This window comes from Oryctolagus cuniculus, chromosome 7, assembly GCF_051225735.1.
Source record: "Oryctolagus cuniculus isolate XC-2025 breed Fujian yellow rabbit chromosome 7, ASM5122573v1, whole genome shotgun sequence".
Classification (NCBI taxonomy): Eukaryota; Metazoa; Chordata; class Mammalia; order Lagomorpha; family Leporidae; genus Oryctolagus; species Oryctolagus cuniculus.
The window spans coordinates 133,173,534-133,186,154 of record NC_142873.1 but is presented as its reverse complement, the minus strand read 5'-3'; the positions used below and the strand labels follow the sequence as shown (position 1 = coordinate 133,186,154).

The window sequence follows — 12,621 nt, the reverse complement described above, 5'->3', positions numbered from 1 at the left end:
TCATATCATCAGGGAATGACACGTGATACACTTTACAAATGGACCCGTGACTTCTTGGCTGGATTTATTAAATAAACTAGAAATAAGGTTTATTCTATGGGATTTAAATTAAAATTACTCTGAAATCCATGTGGAAGAACTAAGGCTCAACATGAAGCAGTAGCCAGTGGAATAACACCACTCAGTTCGCTTCACAATGCTGCTTGCTTTGCTTCCCTCCTTTGTAATACTTGTTACCATGGTGTACTCGTTTTCTGTTGCTATAATAAAGTACTGGGTACTTTTCAAAGAAAATGTATTTAAACTTACTATTTTGGAGTCTGAAAATCTATGACCAAGCAAGCCCCGCACCCCGCCCCCCCCCTTAGTTCAGTCCCCTCTGTTTTGCATCTGGTGATGTTCTAATGGATGACATTGTTGTATGAGTGCATTCAACAGGGCAGCTCACATGGCAAGACAGAAAGACAGAAAGCAGGGATGCCCCGCACCCTTGCTCTGTTATAACAACACTCTCCTATGGAAACTGGGGGGTCCTGTGAGAACTGTTAATCCCTTCCCAGGACATCAACTTCAGTGACTTACCCATCTCCCAGTAGGCTCTACCTCTTCCAATACCTCCCAACATTGCCACACTGAGGACCAAGCTTCCAACACATGAACTTCAGGGGCAAAAACAAACCGTAGCATATGTGTTGATTTAGAAGGTACAATCAGAATATATTCTCAAATACAGAATATCACCAGTGGGGTTCTCTTGAGCACATTAAGATCATATGATGATTCCAGCACCTGCAAAGAACTCAAACGTAAGCAAGATGAATTCTCTGTGCTTGAGGCTCAGATGTTCTAGAGCAGCACCATCCAAGGGAAATATAAAGTGAACAAATGCAAAGCACATGTAACTTCAAAGTTTTTGGCAGCTACAGCAATACAACAAAAAGCAATATGTTAAATTAATATAAAATGTTTTATTTAACCCAATACATCCACGATGCTATCATTTCAACATGCAATCAATATGAAATTATTTTTTGGTATAAAGTCTTCAAAATATGGTATGTACTTTATAATTACATTACTTACATTTTATTTTGGACTAGCCACATTTCAAGTGCTCAAGAGCCACATGTAGTGTAGCTAGCATCTTGTGGACAGCACAGCTCTACCGAATACGTCTATGAGTATAAAAACTTACTCTGATACCTGGCAGACTGTAGTCAGTGCAGTGTTAGAGATATAAATTCTATCTTCCAAAAGACCAAGGAAGGAAGAATGAAAAGAGGGAAAAAGACCATTTGTGTGTCACAGTTTTTCCATGGTTACAGATACTCCTGGAGACAGAAGAATCAAATCAAGGAATTGTACAGATGGACCCTAAAATACCCAGACTTCCTGGGCTAACCTTTTCAGGGAAGGAAACCCTTTTGTGAATTTCAAGGCTGGTCTGCAGGTGGAAAGTTTTGAGCAATATGGTATGTCTACTTTGGATACTTCTTTTCCCCAGATCCCATGACTGTTTCTCAATCGATTCTCCACTCAGTGGCATTGCCCTGGCCCCACCCCCAAATTCCATTTGGCAAGCAGTGCAGGTGTGCAGGACTGGGGAAGGGTTTTCCTGGCACTGGTTACTTCTTGGTTGACAAAAAGTTATGTTGGGGGGGCGGGGGAGGTAGACACCTCCAGCCCCAATCCAGCAAAGCCTTCTTATTTCACACTTGTCTAAGAAGCTTTCCTCAACTTCCGTACCCCTAAGACAAAGGTCGTTCTCCTACATAACCACAGACTCACTCCAGCACTCAGGATGTCTACCACAGAAAGGTTGGTCAAAATAAACAGACTTGGGGCAGGCAATGATGTGGTGTTTAAGATGGTCTCTGGGACACCCGCATTCAGATTTGAGTTCTCACTCTGCTCCCAATTCCAGCTTCCTGCTGATGTGCCCCCAGGGAGCCTGCAGATGGTGCCTCAAGTACCTGGGCACCTGCCACCAGTGGGAGACCCAGATGGAGTTCCTGGCTCCTGGCTTCAGCCTGGCCCAGCCCTATCTGTTGTGGCCATTTGGGGTGTGAACTAGAGAATGTGAGATTCTCTGTGTCTCCCTTTCATGTAAAATGAAAGTAAATAAAAATTTTAAACAGATTTACTTAGGAGGCGGGGGTGAGGGAAGAGAGAAAGAGCAAACCATCTCCCATCTGCTGGTTCCCTCCCCAAATGGCCAAAACGGTCGGGGCTGGGCCAGGCAGAAGCCAGGAGCCTGGAACTCCATTCGGGTCTCCCACGTGGGTGCAGGGGCCCAAGAACTTGGGTCATCCTTCTCCGCTTTTCCCAGGCCATTAGCAGGGAGCTGGATCGGAAGCGGAGCAGCCAGGACTCGCCGGCCCTAGGTCCCAATAAATTTCTTTAAAAAGTAAGCAAACCGAACACATACATCGAGCGCCGGCACTTTTGAAAAGTGAGTTCGTTCGCAGGGCTGCTGGGAGGAGCTGACGACCAAGGGCGGCCAAGTGGAGGCAGAGGCCAGCTGCCCCGGGGCGAGGGGCGTGTGCGGGCCTTTCTCACACTGGCCCGGCGGCCCGCCTGTGACAGGGTTTGTGGCTGGGTGACAGCAGCGCTGTCTGGAATTAAGAGGCGCAGAGACGCCACCCGGCTTCAGAGAGCGCTCACACGCCCACCCAGCCGCCGCAGTCTCGTCAGAACCAGGCGCCGCGGAGGCCTCTGGGAAGGGGCGGTCCTTGGCAGGCGCTGAGCATGCTGGGTCTGGGCGCTGGGCGGCTTCTGTCGAGTGCCGGGCTGGGCAGGAGGTGTGTCCAGCTTCTTCATGCAGGCGGCGGGTAGAGTCCAGCAGCAGTTCCGCGGCTGCAGCCGAGCCAGGTGGAGTCCGGGGTGTGGCGGAGCATCTGAGGTTAGGGGAATGGGGGTAGAGGGCTGCACGGCTTGCGTTTTGGAATCCAGGGCTCTGTCGCCACAGTGGCCGCGTCCCCCTCCGCGGGTGGGAGGGACGCCCGCCCTCACGGTTCAGCTCTCCTGCCCTCGCGGGCCGGGTTCCCGTGGGTTCTGGACCTGCGCCCTCGGAAGACCCTGCCTCGGCTGAGATCCTCCGCCAGCGCCGGCGACCTGTTACTCCCGTTCCCCGCTCCTCCAGGACGTTGTGGGGGAGTGCACAGGACACCTGAGGGCGTGCGGGAGACGGTGGTTTGAGGTCCAAGGAAAGGAGCCGCTGAAGCCAAACGCCCTCGGAGTCCCAGCGTACCGGACGCGCCGGCCGAGTCGGGGTGTTGAGAGTGAGGCAGTGGCAGTTCCACAGGCAGCGGGGACCCCAGGGGAACAGCCTCAGGTCTCAGCTGGAGCTGGAAGAGAGACCCGGAGCTCCGGGGGACCTTGGTTCTTTTTAACTCACTTGCTGGCAGGGAACAGGGACGGGATCATGATACTGCATCCAGGAGCTGGGGAACACGAAGTGGTGGAGAGTTTGCCCCGGGAGAGAGGCGAGCGTTACCTAAGATCTGGGGTGGGCAACAGTGTGTGCAGTGTGGATCAGAGAGGAAGAAACATCACAAGGTGAGGCAGCGGTCAGGTGAGAAAGGACCAAAAGGCCCCCGCTACCCTGGCGAGGTCCCAAGTGGCTAATCGGGTTCTTCCTGCAGACCTGGGCCTTCAGAGCTGCTTGCCTCTCCCCCAGCCTTGTCATTTCATTATGCTGCCCTTCCCATGATGAGGAAGACCAGCTAAGTTCCAGGTGCGGAGTTTCTGCTCTCCCAAAGGTTAGAGGGGACGCGCTATGCCCTCTCTTCCCCGGGAAACGGGGGGAGACCCCCATTCCCTGACTACTGATATGGGTGCTGTGTCTTATCCTGCAGTGGTTAGAGAGCTGAGCTGGGCTCCAAGGGGTCTTCTCACTTTAAGGATGTGTCAGGAACTTCAGGAACACTAAAACCGGATCTCAGATTTCTCAGCAGCCAAGTGGCATACGACTAAACACTCCTGAACTGCTGGGGTCGCCTTCAGAATCAGGATCCATGGGCCATTCCTGGCTCTGTGCTGGGTGTCCCAGACATCTCACTTACTTGCCACATAACAATTTTTGCCATACTAATGTAAGACCTATATTGTTATTCTCATATTTTTTACCTATATATTTTTTTAAAAAAAGCCAAACGTGTCTTAAGAAAATTATCTGTGAAATTAGGCATTGGATGGGTGCTCTGTTATAGTTATTCTAAGGGCATCTAAGAATGTTACGTGCACTGTGTGAAATCATCTCAGGTATCAAAGACGTACAGACTGCATTTTGGGACACAGTGCACTGCATCATGTTCTCTCCTGGGTATTTTTCTGCATAGGAAAGTCCAGGCTACACATCTGAGATTAAATCATCCATCCCTAGGGTATCGTTTTCTTCTTTTATGTGACTAATTCCACGGAAATGCCTCTGCCTCTTGCATCCTCTACACAGGACGATTCCCTTTCCCATTGAGGATGACCTTGTTCTCCATGTTGTGTGTAAAACAAGGAAAAATGTCTTTATCTTTCAGAGCTTACTCTTCTTTGGGGGTTAATGCATATACATGAAATAGTCTATCAGTGCTGTCCAACAGAATGTCCTGTGATCAGGAAAATGTTCTCTGTGCCTTATTATGCACCCATGAGTCACATAGAGCTGAGCACTTCAGATGTGCCGGGACTCGAACTGGTGCCCATATGGGATGCTGGCACCTTAGGTGGAGGTGGAGGCTTAGCCCACTCTGCCACGGCACCAGCCCCTAAAGCAGTAACTTTAGGATACAAGCAAAAATCTTAGTGTAATATTCCTTTTTCTCATTGTAAATAACTTCTATGCTTTTTTTTCATTAGTGACATTTAAACTATTTTTTAGAGGTTTATTTATTTATTTGAAAGAGTTATAGAGAGGCAGAGGCAGTTAGAGAGAGAAAGGTCTTCCATCTGCTGGTTCACTCTCTAATTGGCTGCAATGGTCAGAGCTGCACTGATCCAAAGCCAGGAGCCAGGAGCTTCTTCCAGGTCTCCCATGCTGGTGCAGGGGCCTAAGGACCTGGGACATGTTCCACTGCTTTCTCAGGCCATAGCAGAGAGCTGGATTGGAAGTGGACAGCCAGGATTTGAACCAGTGCCCATATAAGATGCCAGCACTGCAGGTGGATGCCCTTTACCCACTGTCTCACAGCACCGCCCCCTGACATTTAAACTATTTAAAAATTAGTTAAGCACAAACATAACTAAATATTAATGACCTTCTCAGGATATCAGCTCTCAAACTTTGATACAGGTAGTTTATTCCTTATTAGAAGAGCAAGGAGGCTCATACTTAACCTCCGTCAGGTTGTATTATGTGTCACTTTTTTTTATATTTCTCCTCTCAAAGTCACAAACTACTATTATTTGACTGGTTATGCCTTGTTTTTGTCTATGCAAAATTAGATATGGGAGGTTAGGAGGAAGGCTTAAAGAAGAATATTGTCAGGGGCCAGCGCTGTGGCTTAGTGGGTAAAACCGCTGTCTGCAGAGCTGGCATCCAATATGGGTGCCAGTTTGAGTCCCAGCTGCTCTGCTACTGATCCAGTTGCCTGCTAATGTGCCTGGGAAAGCAGTAGAAGATGGTCCAAGTCCTTGAGTCCCTGCCCCCGTATAGGAGACCTGGAAGAAGCTCCTGGCTCCTGGCTTCAGATTGGCCCAGCTCCAGCCATTGCAGCCATTTAGGGAGTGAAATAGTGGATGGAAGACACTTCTCTCTCTCTGTAACTCTGGTTTTCAAATAAATAAATAAATAAATAAATAAATCTTTTTCCCCCCTAAAAAAGTATTGTCATAAGTTGCCTTGTTTCTTGAGATTAAAAATACTTGTGAGAGAACAACTAACAAACATGATGAGTGGTCTTTGCTGGTTTAAAGAAAACCTATCTGAGGGCCGGCACTGCGGCTCACTTGGCTAATCCTCCGCCTGCGGCCCCAGCACCCCGGGTTCTAGTCCCGGTTGGGGCACCAGAATCTGTCCTGGTTGCTCCTCTTCCAGGCCAGCTCTCTGCTGTGGCCCAGGAAGACAGTGGAGGATGGCCCAAGTGCTTGGGCCCTGCACCCACTTGGGATACCAGGAGGAAGCGCCTGGCTTCTGGCTTCGGATCGGTGCAGTGCGCCGGCTGTAGCAGCCATTTGGGGGGTGAACCAACAGAACAAAGACCTTTCTCTCTGTCTCTGTCTATCTCTCTCTGTCTAATTCTGCCTGTCAAAAAAAAAAAAAAAAAAAAAAAAAGGAAAAGAAAAGAAAACCTATCCGAGACATGTTTAAAATAGTTGGAGAAACCTAACTATGGACTAGGGTATTGGGAAATTATTGATTTTGTTAGATGTGATAATAGTATTGCATTTATGTAGGAGATGTAGGAGAATGCCATTTGGAAATATATGCTGAAGCATTTAGATGTGAACTGTTATAATGTCTGTAATTTACTTTAGTTCAGCCAAAAAATATGCACACACAAGAAGCAAATATGAAAAACCTTCAAAAATATTCTGTAAAGATGTAATCAAAACATATGTGAAATTTTTGTGTTTTGTTTTTTTTTTTTAAAGATCTTTTGTACAGCCAACTGTCAACAGTTGTTTGTCTTCCTGGTACATATGAGTATTCATTGTTGTGTTCTTTCTGCTTCTATGTTTGAAATTTTTCACAGAAAAAAGTAGTGAGATATTAGGTGTAAAGCACTTGGCTCAATGTCCAGTATACAGTAAAGACACAACAAGTATTTGCTGTTACTTACAGCAATAAACTTTGGGTTAAAATTTTTGAGAATCAGAGAGAGGGAGAGTGACCTAGTGAGAAAGTGCACCCCCATCTGGTGGTTCAGTGGCCAGGGCTGAAGCCAGGAGCCAGAATGCAAGCCAGGCCTTCCCACAGAGGTGTCAGGAACCCAATTACTTAAGCCATTATTGCTGCTTCCTAGGGTCCACATTAGCAGGAATCTGGAGTCAGAACCAGAGCAGGGGGCATTGAATACAGGTGCGCTAGTGTAGAATGGACACAGGTGTTTAGCCACTAGGCTAATAGTCTGTTCCAAATTTTAGGTTTTTAACAGCGTTTTCAGACAGATATATTCCATTCTGAGTTAAGTTCTTGTATAGAAAGGAAATAAACTGTATGAGAAATACCAGTTTAATGGCAAACACCAATTCTTATAATTTTAAGAGAATAATTTATAGTCTGTAAGGAGTAAAGATAAATTAAAACCCACCAAGAGCTTTTTATCCTGGCCTTTCCTTAATATATCTCAAGTATTAAAAAGATAGTGATTTCCACATGTTGTTGTGAACATCCTCTCATTACTTCATGGGCTATTTTGTGTAGGAGTACATTTATTTGTATTTCTCTATAGTTGATCTTTGTCTTTTCTTTTTTTGCCATACTATGTTCCTGAGAACTGCATTTAAAAGCAGTCATTGTGGAGCTGATTTCTCTCAAGGCACAGTCTGTAACTGAGATTTATTTCCCTAGTCAAGGACTTTGTATAAAAAAAGATTGTAGAAGTGGTCCATGGTAAACTGTCAAACATTGCTTCAACATTTTTTTTTTTTTTTGACAGGCAGAGTGGACAGTGAGAGAGAGAGAGACAGAGAGAAAGGTCTTCCTTTTTTTTCCCATTGGTTCACCCCCCAATGGCTGCTGTGGCTGGCATGCTGATCCAAAGCTAGGAGCCAGGTGCTTCCTCCTGGTTTCCCATGCGAGTGCAGGGCCCAGGGACTTGGGCCATCCTCCACTGCACCCACGGGCCACAGCAGAGAGCTGGACAGGAAGAGGAGCGACCGGGACAGAATCTGGCGCCTTGACTAGGACTAGAACCTGGGGTGCCAGTGCCGCAGGTGGAGGATTAGCCTATTGAGCTGCGTTGCCGGCCCATTGCTTCAACATTTTTACAGATATATGCTCACCTAAAAATAAAGAAATAATGTTGTAAGTAGTGTTTGGAAGTAAAAAGGCAAACCTGAAATCTCCTAAATTTAAAGAAATTGAGACCAAGGAAGGTGATTTGTTTAGAATTACACACAATGCTAGTAGAAGATTGAGGAATAAAACCATTTCCCACTTAAAAAACTCTGCGAAGTGAACATATGTCGATAATACAAGGAGATTTATTGTATAGTCTGTACTACAACTCTAAGGCATTACTAATTGATCATAAATAAATAGGCTTCTTCAAAGATTATACATAAATAATTTGCCATCATTCTTTTTATCTCACTAGAATTTAAAATGCTTCTGAGGAGTTTTTTACTTGTTATTTGTTCCGTGCATTTCTTTAACATGCTATGCAGGGCCTTCCTTGCCCAGTCCAGAGCTGTGCCATGTCAGAGACTGGGGAAGAGGAGACCGGATCAGCTGAAGCATCAGGGTTCTCAGACTTGAGTGACTCGGAGCTTGTGGAGTTTCTAGAACTGGAAGATGCCCAAGAGTCAAGTGCTTCACCTGGCAAGCCTGGCCCATCTTCTGAACTCCCTGGGAAGGATGGCAAGCCCAGAAGCTTACAGAACTGCGGAAGAGGATTGGATATCTCATCACCCATGCAGAGATTCCACCTTCAATATTTGTATGTCACTGACCTGTCTGCTCAGAACTGGTGTGAGCTGCAAATGGCACACGGAAAGGAGCTTCCTGACCTTGTGACACCTGAGAAGGCAGCTGTTTTAGATACTGGGGCCAGCATCCATCTAGCTAGAGAATTAGAACTTCACGATCTTGTGACCATCCCTGTCGCCAGTAAAGAAGATGCCTGGGCAATTAAGTTTCTGAATATGCTATCAATGATTCCTACCCTGCAGTCAGAAGGCCGCATCAGAGAGTTTCCAGTGTTTGGGGAAGTGGAGGGTGTGCTTCTTGTTGGAGTGATTGATGAGCTGCACTATACAGCCAAGGGGGAACTGGAGCTGGCGGAGCTCAAGACACGCAGGCGCCCTCTGCTCCCTCTAGAAGCTCAGAAAAAGAAAGACTGTTTTCAAGTCAGCCTATACAAATATATCTTTGATGCCATGGTACAAGGGAAAGTGACCCCTGCAAGTCTCATCCACCACACAAAATTGTGTCCAGACAAGGCACTGGGGCCTTCAGTGCTGAGCCATGCCCGGCGGGGAGGCTTCACTGTGAAGTCTTTGGGTGACCTCATGGAACTGGTGTTCTTATCTCTCACTATGTCAGACCTTCCAGTCATCGATATTCTGAAGATTGAGTATATTCACCAAGAGAGTGCCACTCTACTGGGTACAGAAATTGTAGCCTTTGAAGAGGAAGAGGTGAAAGGCAAGGTGCAGCATTATATGGCCTACTGGAAGGGCCTCCGAGAGCCTCGAGGAGTTGACATAGAAGAGGCTTGGAAGTGCCGGACGTGCAGCTATACAGACATTTGCAAGTGGAGAAAGGGCGGTGGGGTGCTAAGTTCCACACTGGAGCCCCAGCCTAAAAAGTCAAATAAATAGAAGGTATGCTTTCAGAAATGTTGATCTTTCTGGAACTCCTAATATACCTCAGTAAAAGAGGACCCATCTCTAAGCTTTGCTTTCATGGAGATCATGTTCTTATTTTGGTTTTTATATTTCTGCAGCCTCTAGCCACATCCAAGTCCAGGAGCAATGCTCAGGGATGAGTGGGAGAGATACAGGGTTACCCATGGAGCTTTGCTGTGGGTTACCAGAAGGTGGATGCTCATCATGGCTAGAGCAAAGGTATCTTCCAGCAAATGTCATTTTCCTAAGAAAAGTCTCCAGCTCCTGATAAGTCTTCCCTATTTTTCTCACTCAAGAAAAAAAGTTTTTCTTATTTTCTGTCTACATTTATATAATAAAATGAAACACTGTCAGGACAATTGAACTGATTTTTTTTTTTTTTGCATGATCTTGATCATCAACTATACATAGTTGGGTGGATGTTATTTCAAGCCTTTAAAAACATACCTAAACAGGCCGGTGCTGTGGCTCACTAGGCTAATCCTGCGCCTGTGGCACCAGCACCTCAGGTTCTAGGCCCGGTTGGGGCACCGGATTCTGTCCCGGTTGCTCCTCTTCCAGTATAGCTCTCTGCTGTGGCCCAGGAAGACAGTGGAGGATGGCCCAAGTGCTTGGGCCCTGCACCCTCATGGGAGACCAGGAGGAAGCACCTGGCTCCTGACTTCGGATTGGCTCAGCACGCTGGCTGTAGCGGCCATTTGGAGGGTGAACCAACAGAACAAAGACCTTTCTCTCTGTCTCTCTCTCTCACTGTCTAACTCTGCCTGTCAAAAACAAAACAAAACAAAAAAACAAAAAACAAAAAAACCTAAACATATTTCTGAAGCACAATTAGTATAATGGCAGGCCAATAATTTAAAATACAATAAATATTCTCAGAGGTAGGAATATAAAGTAGGAATAGGAAGTCATAAAAAGTCAACATATTAGATAAAGGTGCCAGCATTGTGGTGTAACGTAAAGCTGCCACCTGCAATATCAGCATCCCATCTGGATACTGCTTCAAAACCCAGCTGCTCCACTTCTGATCCAGCCCCCTGCTAATGCCCTTGGGAAAGCAGTGGAAGATGGCCCAAGTGCTTGGGCCCCTGCAACCACCTGGGAGAAATGGAAGAAGCTCCTGGCTCCTGACTCCTGGCTCCTGACTATGGACCATCCCAGCTCTGGCTGTTGTGGTCATTTAGGGAGTAAACCAGTGGATGGAAGATTCTCTCTCTCTCTCTCTCTGAACTCTGCCTTTCAAATAAATAAATCTTAAAAAAAATTAGGTATGAAAAATACAATTCATGAGGTACCATGTAATATTAACACATTGTAAAATCCAATAACACTCCTAAGTATATGCTAAAAATTTATATGTGTACATCAGAAAATATTAACAAGGATAGACTTTGCAGCACTTTTGAAAAATTGAATATTATTTTTGAAAGGCAGAGACAGAGATCTTCCATCCACTTGTTTACTCCTCAAATGCCTGCAATAGTCATGGCTGGGCCAGGCTGAAGCCAGGAGCTCCATTCTGGTCTTGATGTGAGTGGCAGGAACCCAAGTACTTTGGCCATTATCTGCTGCCTCCCAGGCACATTAATGGAAGCTGAATCACAAGTGGAGGCAGGACTCCCTCCCAGGCACTCCAGTGTGGGATGTGGATGTCCCAAGCAGTGGCTTAACCCCCTGTGCCACGATGCCTGTATCACTTTGTAGTGCTTTTACAAAATAAAAACCTAGAAATTATTCAGATGCCCATCATCAAAAGGGTGTATGATGTGGTGTAACAGCCAGATGATCTATAATGATATACAACAATATGCATCAATCTTAGCACAATATTAGTGAAAAAAGTAAGTCCCAGGGTGGGCACTTGGCCTAGTGGTTAAGACATTAGTGAAGACACCTGCATCCCACATCGGAATGCCCAGGTTTGATACCCAGCTCTGGCTTCTGATTCCAACTTCCTACCATGGAGATCCTGGGTGGCAGTGTTGATGGCTCAAGTAATTGGGTTCCTCCCGCCCATGTGGGAGATGTGGATTGAGTTCATGGCTCCCAGCTTCAGCTTGGCCCAGTCCCAGCCATTGTGAGCATTTGAGGAGTGAACCAGTAGATGGGAATCTTCTCCATTTGTCTCTTCTTACTATCTCTGTCTCTTAAATGAAAGTCCCAAAAGAGTACATATAATATGATACCCTTTTTGTAAAGTGAAAAATAACATACATTTAAAGCAAAATAGAAAGGTAGTAGAGAAGCTGTCAGAGTGCAGAATTGTATGGACACCAGCTGGGAGGTAAGGACTTACTTATGAAGACACTATTGGAGAACTTCCAGAGTAGGTGGATGGGGAGAGCAGTTGGCAGAGGGGAAGTTTCTGCATGAAGTGTAAGGTTAAGAGCCAGGAGAACATGGAAGATGTTGTTAGTGTGGCTCTAAGTTATATACGAGCTGGTAAAGCCTGGACGTCTATGGAAGACACAATGAGTTACTTCTATGAGATCCACATATTCTTACAGACACGGAATCTTGTGATAACCCTGCCCATTGACTAAGTGGCTGTTATATGTCAGGCATTGTTCTAAGCACTTTTTTAAAAAATATTTATTTATTTATTTGAAAGTTAGAGTTACACAGAGAGAGGAGAGGCAGAGAGAGAGGGGTTTTCCCTCCGCTGGTTCACTCCCAGTTGGCCATAACGGCCAGAGCTGTGCCAATCAAGAGCCAGGAGCCAGGAGCTTCTTCCGGGTCTCCCACATGGCTGCAGGGGCCCAAGGACTTGAGCCATCTTCTACTGCTTTCCCAGGCCATAGCAGAGAGTTGGATCGGAAGTGGAGCACCCAAGTCTTAAACCGGCACCCATTTGGGACGCTGGCACTTCAGACCAGGGCATTAACCCACTGTGCCACAGCACCAGCCCCATCTAAGCACTTTATATGGTTGATCTGTGTATTTGTTGTCCCCAGTGAGGGAATTCAGTAAGGTTATATAACTTTCCCAAGGTTTGTAAGTGGTAGACTTTAGCCTAGATATGTCTGGCTCTTAACCATTATGCTATAAAGTTTTTCTTACTATTAAACCACTATGTATATATATACACACACATATATATAATCCTTTATATTTTTA

General features: G+C 46.0%; 1 protein-coding gene across 7 annotated transcripts; it reads left to right on the top strand.

Annotated features, from left to right (window-relative positions):
• The first annotated feature begins 2,704 nt into the window (after positions 1 to 2,704).
• On the top strand, positions 2,705 to 9,863 carry EXO5 (exonuclease 5). Of its 7 annotated transcripts, none has more exons than XM_008265499.5 (3): positions 2,705 to 2,902; positions 8,323 to 9,480; positions 9,603 to 9,863. In XM_008265499.5, the coding sequence occupies exons 1-2, from the start codon at positions 2,819 to 2,821 to the stop codon at positions 9,475 to 9,477; spliced, it is 1,239 nt and encodes a 412-aa protein (XP_008263721.1). In that variant the 5' UTR covers positions 2,705 to 2,818; the 3' UTR covers positions 9,478 to 9,480; positions 9,603 to 9,863. The 7 variants fall into 7 exon arrangements, with proteins under 7 accessions (XP_008263721.1, XP_089157036.1, XP_008263725.1 ...); XM_070078694.2 differs by having other exon boundaries at positions 2,734 to 2,871; XM_089300911.1 differs by adding an exon at positions 3,645 to 3,736 and having other exon boundaries at positions 2,742 to 2,871; positions 8,323 to 9,863.
• Positions 9,864 to 12,621: the final 2,758 nt, after the last annotated feature.

Excerpts from the sequence above, each read along its gene's own strand:
- EXO5 (XM_008265499.5), top strand. The coding sequence starts at position 2,819 with ATGCAGGCGGCGGGTAGAGTCCAGCAGCAGTTCCGCGGCTGCAGCCGA. Across the intron at positions 2,903-8,322 it reads GGTGTGGCGGAGCATCTGAG|GGCCTTCCTTGCCCAGTCCA; the intron begins GTTAGGGGAATG and ends CATGCTATGCAG.